Genomic DNA, 13,605 nt, shown 5'->3' on the forward strand with positions numbered 1-13,605 from the left:
GGGTCGGTACTGGGACCGGTGTTGTTCAATATCTTCATCAACGACCTGGATGAGGGCACAGAATGTACCCTCAGCAAGTTTGCTGATGACACCAAGCTGGGAGGAGTGGCTGACACACCAGAAGGCTGTGCTGCCATTCAGAGAGACTTAGACAGGCTGGAGACTTGGGCGGGGAAAAACCTGATGAAGTTTAACAAGGCCAAGTGTAGAGTTTTGCATTTGGGGAAGAAAAACGCCATGCACCAGTACAGGTTGGGGGCTGACCTGCTGGAGAGCAGTGTAGGTGAAAGGGACCTGGGGGTCATGGTAGACAGGAGGATGACCATGAGCCAGCAGTGTGCCCTTGTGGCTAAGAAGGCCAATGGCATCCTGGGGTGTATTAGAAAGGGTGTGGTTAGTAGGTCAAGAGAGGTTCTCCTCCCCCTCTATTCTGCATTGGTGAGGCCACATCTGGAATATTGTGTCCAGTTCTGGGCCCCTCAGTTCAAGAAGGACAGGGAAGTGCTTGAAAGAGTCCAGCGCAGAGCCACAAGGATGATTAAGGGAGTGGAACATCTCCCTTATGAGGAAAGGCTGAGGGAGCTGGGTCTCTTTAGTTTGGAGAGAAGGAGACTGAGGGGGGACCTCATCAATGTTTACAAATATGTAAAGGGTGAGTGTCAAGAAGATGGAGTTAAGCTTTTTTCAGTGAAGACCAGTGATAGGACAAGGAGTAATGGATACAAGTTGGAGCATAGGAGGTTTAAGATGAATATCAGGAAAAATTTTTTTACTGTGAGAGTGACAGAGCACTGGAACAGGCTGCCCAGAGAGGTTGTGGAGTCTCCTTCGCTGGAGACATTCAAAACCCGCCTGGACGCCTTCCTGTGTGATGTACTCTAGGTGACCCTGCTCTGGCAGGGGGGTTGGACTAGATGATCTTTCGAGGTCCCTTCCAACCCCTATGATTCTATGATTCTATGATTCTATGATTCTAACATTGCATTTCTGTAGCAAATATACTCTTTTATCTCTTTTCACTCCAGAAAAAGCAGTATTATATACTGCACGTTCACAATTTCTGTAGTTTTTTACCTAAGGTAAGAATTTAGGCTGAAAGATTTGCACTATGTACCACGTGCCATGGGAAGCTTAAGTTACTCTTGTTGGCAAAGCACCAGAAACTATTTCAAACTCTAACTGAAACTTATCCTTACTTCAGCTGCAGCCAGTGATGTCACCTCCATCAGGTTGACTGCTCGGAAAGCAAACACAGCAGCTGCCAGGACTGAAAGAGAATGCCCAACATTTAAGTTGTTGACCTGTTAATTAGTGGTAAGAATTAATCTTGATGTAAAATACTAATTCTCACTCAGTCAGAGTAATTATTTTACTTCTGAAGAACATACAATGGATGGCTCTGTTTGAGATTCTGTGGCCATTCTTTAAAACACACAGGAAAAACACAACATTCTTTCAGAAAAGTGAATGAAAATGCTTGAGTTTAAGCCGACTACCTTTTAACTAAAAGGGACAAGGGGATTTACAACTAGCTTATTTCTAAGCAAATCATTATAATTCCTTTAAACAGCAATATTTCAGTTGTGAATATTATAGAACATTAAAAATGTTCATTTATTTTGTACTATCTTACATAATTCCACATCTCTAAGTAGCTGTCTTATACATACAAATGGAACCAAAAACTTTTCTCTTAATCAACTTTGTATTTAAAAGTTGACTTGACTGAAGATACATCTCCTTTATATCTCCAATCTTAAACCTTGCATAAATCTTAGCAGATAATTTCATTTATAAAAATAAATATAAAACTTTCAAACTTAAAAGATGGGATTTTGAATGAAGAAATCCAGAAAAATTGGGGGAAATCTCAGTTCCTGTAAGTATTGAAGAAGTACTTGCCATAAATGAGTACCATTTATTGTTACCACTGAAGCTGGGAGAATGTCTTATGTTCTGTTCAGAGCTTACCATTTTCAAAGTGCTATCATTAAAAAAATACTTTACATATTTTTGTTAGAGATGCAGTGTTTATGCAATTTTTTCTAAAAGTTATACTCTCTGACATGTATGTAATCTGCTTTCAACATTAAAGAGCAACTATTTCCTTCTTGTCAAAAACACATCAAAGTCAACAGGTATTTGCTTACATTCATCTGTACTTCACACATTTTGCAAAAATAATTATATTACCAGCAAGAATTTCTAGAGAGTTGTATCCCAGGATTCTGTCCCACAGAAGCAAGAGCTGATCTGTAGCTAAATAGCCAGAAAATGCTCGTACCATCCATTTAAATGAAATTCGTAGCCTGCAAAGAAGTGATAAACAACAGTACTAGATTTCTGTCTTCCATAATGATCAGACAGATCCTTTATAAATTGAAAATATTTAATTATTCTTCTGAATTTCTCTTCCAGGAAAAATAGACATTTCTCTTGCTGCAGTAATTGTATTCCTTTGCAACAGCCATCAGAAAACAATCTATCATCTTATTTGATGAAGTACTAATATAATTACATTTTCTGACCATCACATTAGAGGGATCCTCAGCTATTATTACCTCCAATGTTTCATCCCTTCTGCTGTTAAGCTATTATGATGGATACCAATTATAACAGTAAGGTTTTCAGGTGCTATTACACTTAGTGCCATGAGTATCCAATAGAATGACAACCTCTTGCAGCTTCTGCTGTAACTAACATATCTCTGTGTCTTCTGGCCCTTGGAAATAAATCACTTGGTTCTATCAGATCTGCCATGAGTAACTCAAATTTAGGTGAATAATGCAGCATTTGTCACACAGCAATTCACCTCTTTTCCACAGAACATACAGAAGAAATGCACAAAACACACACCCTCAGATTAGACCTAGTACTCTCACTGACTTTCAAGGAAAAATGGAACATGAATATTTGCACTTTTGAATAATTTCCCATCTCTTCTAAATGAAAATACCACAGAACAGTATTTTCAGAACAATGAATCTGCAACATTTGTAGCAAGTCAGAAAGAAGTACTTACGGCTGAGCCCCAATTTCTCGAAGGTGATAAAAGAGCTGAGGCAGATGGGTTTGTAGAAGAGTCTCAAATAGCAAACACAGTGACACAATGCCCTAATGAAACAAGATAATATCCAGAATACTAACACTCAGCCTGTCAAATCTGAGAAAATAGTATCAGCATGTAAGTATGCATGAATTTTTAATTCAAACAATAAAGCACTATTAATGATAAAATGTACAGCTCACTTAAGCAGGACACAAGCAACTTCAATGCTTTCAGTCACTAAAGCCTTCCTCTGACAAGTCTATATATGTATTAGCAACGTAATATGTTTTGGTAGTCTCTTTCAGCTGTAAGTTACTTATGGTATTTGTATGTCAGGGTCTAAGTACTTAGTGGGTTATTATAATAGGACCTACTTGAGATATTTCCACTCTGATGAAATAGAACTCATACTATATATATACACTAACAAACAGAGTGTGTGTGGAGTAGTTTATCTCTGATATCTAGAAACAACAATGGGGATAGTTACAAAAAGTTAAATGTAAATGCATTTTAAAATTTCTTTGTAAAGTCCATGAAAATGAATAGATTCCTGTCTGATCAGTTTCCCTGCTATTCATATTCATGACTGAAAGCACAATGCACAGCCTTGAAATGGTATATGAAGGAAAGAATTTTCTTTTCACCAAGAAGTGTTTTCAAGAAGTCACTTCACTTTGTGAAGGAGAAAAAAAATAATATTTTATTCTTAAAAAATAGAATATAAGCAAATTCCTAGAGTTGCCTTACATTCAAGACATCTCGTCCTGGTCATAAACATGACCAAAGTCTTTCAATTCATCTAGTAGTACTAAAATGCATGTGCTGTATGCAAAGATACTCAAGTTAAAGAAACAGACACTAACTTGATATCACTGAAACAATATCAGTATATATGACTGTAATTTAATTCCTCTACCCCAGAAAATACTATATTATGTGTGCTTACATGTCACTGATTAAAATGAAAGCAAGTATGCATTTATGTGACTTCTTGAACTCATAAACCTATCACATAAAATAATTTATTCTCAAAAAACACACCAAAAAATGAGAACGGTACTATTTTAAAGTACATGATATTATTCTATAGCAAAGACTAACACTCATGTAGAAAACTAAAATATCCAAACTGGAGTTACTTTATATTCTTTCCAAGCTTGCCTAAAGTATATATATTTCAATCATATAGAAAATCATGCCAATGTATATCATCATTCCACAGCAAACAGAGTATCAGGTGAGTGTGTTTTAATTCCTAATGAACTTACAGAAGGATGAGAAGAGATGGAATGGAGTCTGAAGAAAAAACGCACATACATCTCACGGAATATCTGATACAATTTGGAAGGTTCATGATATAGAAAACAAAGTGGAGCAACTGAAAGCATAAAAGAATTATAATTGACTCAACATTGTAAACTGCTAAAAAAGTTTAATTATTAAGTGCATGAAGTATGGGGAAAAAACAGTAATTTATAATGGTACAATTTACAAAAACAATACTAAATTAATTATTTAGAGCTATTCTATAATAGAATCTATAATTTTATATAAAAAGTTAAGAAAGGGAGAACAGTACATTCCTAGGCAATAGTTCCATATATTAGTTCTATATATTTCAAGATTCTAAACTAATTAGAACATGCTTACTACAGTGCTGGCTTCCTTGGCATAACAAATAGACTTTAAGTTTGCTGATGACACTAAACTGGGAGGAGTGGCTGACACACCAGAAGGCTGTGCTGCCATTCAGCAAGACCTAGACAGGCTGGAGAGTTGGGCAGGGAGAAATTTGATGAAATTCAACAAGGGCAAGTGTAGAGTCTTACATCTGGGCAAGAACAACCCCATGTACCAGTACAGGTTGGGGGCTGACCTGCTGGAGAGCAGTGTAGGAGAAAGGGACCTGGGGGTCCTGGTGGACAGGAGCATGACCATGAGCCAGCAATGTGCCCTAGTGGCCAAGAAGGCCAATGGCATCCTGGGGTGCATTAGAAAGGGTGTGGTTAGTAGGTCAAGAGAGGTTCTCCTCCCCCTCTATTCTGCTTTGGTGAGGCCACATCGGGAATATTGTGTCCAGTTCTGGGCCCCTCAGTTCAAGAAGGACAGGGAAGTGCTTGAAATAGTCCAGTGCAAAGACACAAAGATGATGAAGGGAGTGGAACATCTCCCTTACGAGGAAAGGCTGAGGGAGCTGGGTCAGTTTAGTTTGGAGAAGAGGAGACTGAGGGGTGACCTCATCAATGTGTACAAATATGTTACGGGCGAGTGTCTAGAGGATGGAGCCAGACTCTTCTCAGTGACGTCCAGTGATAGGACAAGGGGCAATGGATGCAAACTTGAGCATAGGAGGTTCCACATAAACATCGGAAAAAACTTCTTTACTGTGAGAGTGACAGAGCACTGGAACAGGCTGCCCAGAGAGACTGTGGAGTCTCCTTCACTGGAGACATTCAAAACCCACCTGGACACATTCCTGTGTGATGTACTGTGGGTGATCCTGCTCTGGCAGGAGGGTTGGACTAGATGATCTTTCGAGGTCCCTTCCAACCCCTAAGATTCTGTGATTGGAGTGCTGGAGCTAATACAGAGAAGCGCAATGAAGCTGGTGAAGGGCCTAGAGAATAAATCTTATGAAGAATGCTTGAAGGAGCTGGGAATGTTTAGTTTGAGAAAGAGGAGGCTGAAGGGAGATCTCATCAGTCTCTACAACTACCTGAAAGGTCATTGTAGAGAGGCTGGTGTTGGTCTCTTTTCACAGGTAGTTAGTGACAGAACAGGAGGGAATGGCTTCAAGCTGCAAGAGGGGAGGTTTAGACTGGACATTAGGAAAATTTTTTTCGTAGAAAGAGTGGTAAGACACTGGAATAGGCTGCCCAGGGAGGTGGTTCAGTCACCATCCCTGGATGTGTTTAAGGGTAGTTTGGATGTGGTGTTAGTGGATATGGTTTAGGGGAGAACTTTGTAGAGTAGGGATGATGGTTGGACTTGGTGATCCCAAGGGCCTTTTCCAACCTGAATAGTTCTCTGATTCTCTAATTCTATGATCAAAGGAAAAAGCAGGAGAGCTGTAACAAATAGTCTCACGTTGTTGGAGCATCTCTGCACTAGCTGCCTTCTTACATCTGAGAACTGAGATTTTTCTGCTCATTTCCTAGAAATCTTACGGATACTTGAGCTTTCCTCTGTGCAGTAAAGTAATGACCATTCCTCATGGATAACAGCATGTTATTTAATGCTCCTTTAACACCTGTTCTAGCAAATGGATACAGCAACAGGCCTTCACATAATTAATGTTTTCAAGAACTCTTTTCACAGGTAACATGCTAGAAGTGAAACACAAGAGCACTCTGCCAACAAACTCCATTGGTCCATATACATTAAATGTATAGCTGAACTATTAGCTCTCAAAGAATAAACTCCCATATGGTAGCAAGCTGCAATGTAAGAAAATAGAAACAGCCTGGAATTTGTAAAAGTATATACAACAGTCCTCATACACAAAGAAATAGAATACACACAAGCTTAAAAGTTGCAGATAAGCACATACAGCTTTAAAGTGCAACAGGATAAAAGCAATCCTGAGGTTTTAAGAGTTTATGAGAGTCACACTTACCATACATAGAAAAGCCGTGAAAAGGAATTACACCTACAAAACAAAAATATTTCTTCTTTGGTTCTTTTATTTTCTTTTTATCTACGTAGAAAACTGTATTTTTGCCCCAAGTTTCTAAACTTTGTTCTGCCTACAATAGGAATAAAATATTTCCTTGTTATGATACCTGCAGTCCTAGATCTCAATCTGGTAAATATTTAAGTACAGGAATTGTATTACTTACTTCAGCACAACCAAGTACGTGTCTGAACACATGCTACAGTTCCTAGAAAGCCAAGTAAAGTTCCATCTGCATGAAATTATTACATATAAGCTTTCCTGAAATCAGAACCTAATTTCAGATAAATGACAACCCGTAAATGTCATGCACTGACAAGGAGGGAGAGGGGAAGAAAGGAGGCCAAGAGCTGCAGCAATTCATGTAGTACTCAGATAAAACATTTAGAGGACTTGACAGTTGATCATGACAGTTCTCTCCCCCTTCCAGCTGATCTTCATTCCCATTCATTAATTTTTGTGTAGAACCAGAAAGAGGGAGCTGCTTTGGCAAAAGATGATAAGGACAATGCTTCATGGCTACAACACTGCACAGTATTGCAGAGGCAAAAATGGAAGAAGGGGGAACAAAAGTATGTGTTAAAATTGACACCACTGGAACACAAAAGACATAAAAGACAAGGACAGAGAGACAGATTTAAGATTGGTGATGTAAGACTGTGAAAGCAAGAGCAAAGAACTTGAACTTAAAATACAAATGCAGTGCAAAAACAGGGAAAGGATTTAATAGATAGGGATTGAAAGGGTCAAAATAAGCTGAAAAAATGTTTTAATAACTGAAGTAACTACAGCAATGATACTAAATTACAATTACCTATATTAGTTACGTCTGAATTTTTAAAATTAATAAAAATTTTGAGAGGAAAATACTTGGTTTGCTGCACACTGAAAAGCTGGGGGTCAGACAGTTTCAGCATGTATCATTCAGATCCTCTAAGTGCTGGTAAAAGACTGGAATACAAGATGCAGCACCACAAGTTGTTTTCCTTCTCTTTCCCACACACACCAATTCTGCACATGACTACTAAAACCAGGCTGAATGTGGCTTTGGGGTAGCTTCAGTCCAACTTACTCCTTTAAATAAATGAATTTTGCAGAATAACAGTGAAACAAAAGTTATAACAGAAAAAAGAAGTAACGTATTTGAGGAAAAAATGCTGCATCTTTCCAATCTGCCACTAGAGGAGGCAATAGTATTATTCTTACCGTTTGGAGGATAGAAAACAGCATATTCTTCCATTCCAAGTTTTCCTGTGAATCATCAAACCACGATTAAAATGTGATTAAACTGTTAAAGGGTGTAAAGATTTAAATCGCAAATATAGATTCTAAGTTACAATTATAAAGATCATAACTAATTATGTTACTGACTTATTTGATACTGCAAAAATAAGCAAGCAATGCGATAGGACAACTACTGTGTCAGATATAAAATGAAAATGCAGCACAAATAAAGGAGGATGACAAACAGCAAAAAAAGAGGACGAAGATTTCAGCAATGCAAACCCATGGAGACTGTATTGGGTTCTGTCTTGCAGCTCTGAAGGTGCTTCCTGCATATCTTGAAGACAGCGAAGCATTATGAGGGAATGAGGTTAAGGGGATAAGTCTGCCATGCTGTGGCAGACTTACCTAGGGGCAGGAAAGGCATCTAAAAAGTTGTAAGAACAGATAAAAAACATTCAAGGCTTCATTAAGCCTATAAAAGAGAGGCAGATGCATGGTATAGTTTAGCTATAACAAAAAATATTTAGGTAATCTGTTTAATACAAAGATCACTTTAGTCAAGACAATCACTGATAGGATAGACTGACCATATAGCTTTTTCTCTTCCCTGCAAAATTAGCATTATCTTAGGCTATTTTATTTTAACTGTAGAACCTAATAATTTAAAATCTACTATTAAAATTTAACGATTTATGTAGAAAAATGTTTTAAAGCATAATTACAAGTAATTAAAAACTGTAATTATTTTCACTTTGCAATGAGAAAAGTAGAAAATGTAATAATTTATATGAAAAATTACAGAATATTCAAAGATCCTTTAGAACTCTGTATTTTTTGCACTCTAGACATAAGAATTCAGCACAGGGAACTTTTGTCAAGTTCAGCGGAATCTGGACTTAGGTATTTTCCTGTTGTATGTATCAACTGAATTAAATTCTAAATTACCTTGCAAAGCTCTTGCCTGCTATCCCATGAAAATAAAATTTTCCAATGACAGGAATCAATTGCTTAATTAAACTCAAAATTGTTTTGCACTTTTTCTTTCAATAGTTTGCTTGCCTCGCAGCAGGGAGTGTAATCTGAAAGGAGAGTAGTTTTAGCCTAAAGCATATATCGGAAAATTAGCCCAAAATAGGACCTAAGTCTTTTGGATTTACACTGTACAGCTTCAGTAGAGATTTAGGTATAAAAACCTGCCCTCCCCAGATCTATATAGGATTAAGTTTCTGGGCTGCCATGGCTCTGTGCCTGAGTGAAACTTGGGATCCCACTGCTGTTTGTCTCTGAGGTCGATTCAAGAAGTAGGTAGAGAAAACTTCCTAATTCAGTTAATGAGAAATAAAAGACCTACAAAGCAACAAAGGAGGAAGAAGAAAAACAAGAAAAAAATATTGTCTCTCGTGACATAAGAAGCAGCAAAAGGTAAAGTGTCAGCAGAGGTCCTGTTCAAAAAAAGTATTTGATACAGGGATCACATTTGGCACTGGCATGAGGGATACAGGAAGGAAACGGGAATGCACAAGGTAAAGGTACATGGAAAACTAAAGTGATTGGATGGCTGAATGATTCAAGAAGGAAGACGAAATTAGGAGCAGATAAGGATCTAAGAAGCAAGAAAACACAGTCCAGAGGTATGGCATTAGAAGTCAGCAGAGAAGGCAGGTGGACTGAACCAATACATTTTATATTGTTAAGAAAATTAAGATTCACATGAGAACTTAATCCAAAGAACATCCAGAAGAAAGCTAACATTCTGGAAGATGTAATGCTTTGAAAAAAATCAGTATAAGTCTGCTTGGTAGGGCTCTCCTTTTCCAGACCTTTCAAGAGAGCCCACAGTTCTTCAGCAGGATATTCTACTCCTGTCTATAAATATCTGCAAAACTCAGATAATGTCCCACCACTACTTCCAGTTGCTAAATGTATTGAAGTTGCAGGGGACAACATTGTACTTTTAAATTTCTAGCTCTGATGAAGACAGATGTTGTCAAGATTTTACCATATTGTCATAGTTGTATGTTTATTTTATTTTGGTAAAACACTGGAGAATTATACACGAAAAACTAAAGTAAAAGAACAACATTGTAATCTGGCCTTCATGTTATCAGCTTCTACACTGTCAGAATCTGAGCAGATGTCAACTGGGCACATGAACATTTGTTTAATTGCAGTCCTCTAGGTGTAATGAACATAAAGCAAAGTGATATACTATATTTCTGTAGCTGTCTCAATATAAAACCTACAAAATATTTCTAAAAACAACTCCCTTTACCTTGTATGTATGATTTGGGTGGGGTGGCACTACTGTAATTAAAGTGCTCCAACACAGATGTATCTCGGGAAAAACAGAGTAATACCTGTAGGAAATACAGCATATAAAAATCAGCTGACTTGCTGGATCAACAAAGCAATGTCAAACAGATTTAAGGACTAGCCTTAATTAGCACCTACTGGATGCTCTTGAAAATACAGCTGAAAGCTTCCAGGCTCACTGAACTTACTATGATTTTACCTTCACATTCGTTTGTTTTCAGTAAAATGTGCCCATTCTCCAATCCTCCTTTTTGCCTCTCAGCCCGGGTTTATCCCCTTCTGTCACATCATAAGTAACTGTGCAAGCAACTAGCTGCTTTGATATCTATTAGGCTATTTTCCTATTAAGTTACTATGACCTGGGGAAGTTCTAGTAAGTGAATAAGCAAATGAAACATTTACAGTTTTGCATATGTGCAGTTCCAGAAGACTGATCCTTCAATTAGCCTTAATTCCCAGGAGCTTTACAGAAATCTTACACGATATTCACATTTTTCTAAAAAGCACAGATTATAATTTTCACCTTGTATCCGTAATTTCTGAAATGCCTATTACATTTTGTACATTATATATGTATTTTTTATTGTTTACATATATGAAGTATCTGGTATTCACAGCAAATGAGTATATAATTAAATACTAAAAGCATTCCTAGAAAAAAAAAACAAACCACAATAAAGAATCTAATCCTATATGCAGTTGTAAAAGATTAATTAGTACTGTACTTGAAAATTTTCATGTTTTCCTGAAATAAAAGACTGTACTACCAAGAATTGTATGCCAGAGGGTAGAAGTGAGACAGATTTTAACTTGCTGCTGACTTTTTTTGCATATGTTAAATCCTCTCAGCTCTTGTAGTTTGTAAGAGTTTGATTGTTTTAACTATAGCCAAGGTGTAAAAGGTGGAAATGTTTTAGATAGTGTTTCACTACATAATTTATTTTGAATAAAAATGAGAGGATTTTTCCTTCGACAAATTACTGCAAACATATTTCAGGTACCAGCATTTGTCAAAAGGGAACATATAAAACCAAAACACCATGACACCTGAACATCATTGCTTCGGAAAGTAGGTCATACTTCGAGACTTTTTCCTCTTTTGAACTTCAAAACTATTTCTCAGATACAAACACCCTTTAAAAATATATAGTTTATTTATTTCAAACAGTTTAAGCTAAATATTATTTTCCAGCAGTACACAATCATTTTCATGGCTGTCAAAATATAGCTGACAATAACAATTCACAGGCAGATGTAATTCTCTGTATATGTTAACTGAGGTCAAAGAAAAAGAAACTAATCTAAAAAGGACATAAATTATGTTCTCTCATAGGAAAAAGAATGTAACCTTAATTTGAGGCCCCCTTGTTTAGGAATACAGTGTCCAGTACCAGTATCTGGAAGTCTTTAAAAGATTATGCATCTTTTTAAATGTAAGTCATGACTATACCTATAAACTGCTGGGTGAGGTTCTTTGCATATATTCATTATGCAGGACGTAAGAATAAAGTATTCAAATTGAACCGCTGACCCGGAATAATGAATTTACAAATTTAATAATTTATGTGTTTGGTTTTTTTCATTCACAAAAATGACAATGCTAAATAAAACAATGGCACAAACTGCTTTTTAAGTACAGAAGTGTTTGGTAAACTATAGGATATTTATAATCAAAACTGAAAGAAAACCACTGAATTCAAAATCAGAAAAACAAAGCCAAAGCTCTAATGAAAAAAATTACTGTATTACAAGTAACTGTACTCTATTCCAAGAGTTATAAGAAGCAATAAAAACATGTAAACTTAGGGATAAAGAAAGCAAAGATATTAAGGGAAATAAATTGCATAATTTCATAGTGTTCCTCCCAAAAATTATTGCATGCTACTAAAAAGGTACCAATAATCCAACCAAAAAATCCTCACTGCAATTATATGCCCAAATTTTATGGTTTTGATGGATGTTCCATTTGTTAAGTAATACAGACAAATGGCACCCTCTGCTCAATGAATTGGAAACTTAAAGGCAGTAAATAGTCATGAACAAAAACACCTGCAAACACAGAAATAATTTACTTTCATTACCTATTTTACTTTCTATTTTAATTTACTTAGTATTGACTTTCATTACCCATTTTATTTAAACAATATTTAATTCCAGTTATCATATGATATCAGTAAATAATATTCCATATCAAAGTAACTCATACGGCAAAACTTTTCAGGCGCCACAGAACAACATAATTTGGCAGCAAAGCACTTGCAAATCAGGTTGGAAGATAAACTTGTTAAAGAAAATGGATAAATTTATTCTAGGAGAGTCTGAAGAATACCACTAAATATCAGACAAAACCAGTGCAACAAAAAATTAGAAGTTTGAGATATTCCTTGTCTCAAAGCCTTGCAGTAAAACTCTGCACTTCATTTTTCAAAGATTTCTGATGACTCTCCTTCAAATTAGGAAAGATAGTTTAGTCCTTTTTATTATTTTCATTCTGTATTATTTTTTTTAGTTAATAGATATATATAAAAAATTAGAATATTCAACTGTGCTATATATTGGGAATGATGAACAATATGTTTTTAGAATACTAGCTCATATTCCTTCACAGACTATAATACTGTGTCCTCTGGAACTGTCAGTTACTAATTATTATGCTTTAGAAGGCTATATAATGAATGAAACAGAAATAAGAATAAGATTTTCACATCTCATGATGAAGAGATAATGTTACAATACAGAAGATAATCTTTGACCCTTAAATCATAAAAAGAACTTCTACACTTAAATAATTCAGTAAATAAATATAAATGTTTGAGTTGTTATTGTGTAGTCACTTTTCAAATTTTAACTCAGAAATAAAGTCAGATACCATCTTAATATTGAAGCTATTTTAAGGTTAAAATTATTATATTTTCATTAGGTTACAATTTTAAATATTAATGTTTAAATGCATATTATGCTAAAATATTATACATAGACACAATTTAATAGTAAGCTTAAAGAGTAACATATACTTCAATAACTATATGGACTATGCAGCATTAAGGACAGTTTCTTGTTTGGTTGAATTACTAGCTGTTTTACGTATTACCATCAAAGAGGAAATAATTTAGTTCCAAATAACTCTAAAACAAAAAATTAAGCAAGTCTAACCTAACAGATGTGACTAATGAAATGGAAATCACTGTGGAAATGGTAAGTTTGCTGCATGACATTTATGTTGACACCGCAATCAACTACACATTAGGAAATTCATAGATGTAATCTCCTCCTATTTAAGGATATTTGACAGGCTGCAACAAAGATAACTCTTTATAAATTAGCTGATTTCCTCATTGCT

The 13,605-nt window shown here is 35.9% G+C and overlaps 1 protein-coding gene across 1 annotated transcript in view; it reads right to left on the minus strand.

The window, feature by feature from the left end:
- Window positions 1–13,605, minus strand: part of TBC1D19 (TBC1 domain family member 19) — a 53,925-nt gene that overhangs the window by 2,723 nt on the left and 37,597 nt on the right. The window contains exons 14-20 of the mRNA XM_051618937.1: window positions 10,225–10,309; window positions 7,932–7,976; window positions 6,669–6,701; window positions 4,321–4,430; window positions 3,023–3,114; window positions 2,194–2,309; window positions 1,197–1,267 (exon numbers count right to left, since the gene is read on the minus strand). Coding sequence (XP_051474897.1) covers window positions 1,197–1,267; window positions 2,194–2,309; window positions 3,023–3,114; window positions 4,321–4,430; window positions 6,669–6,701; window positions 7,932–7,976; window positions 10,225–10,309 — 552 coding nt within the window. The remainder of the gene's footprint in view (window positions 1–1,196; window positions 1,268–2,193; window positions 2,310–3,022; window positions 3,115–4,320; window positions 4,431–6,668; window positions 6,702–7,931; window positions 7,977–10,224; window positions 10,310–13,605) is intronic.

Source organism: Apus apus, chromosome 4 (genome assembly GCF_020740795.1).
Source record: "Apus apus isolate bApuApu2 chromosome 4, bApuApu2.pri.cur, whole genome shotgun sequence".
NCBI lineage: Eukaryota > Metazoa > Chordata > Aves > Apodiformes > Apodidae > Apus > Apus apus.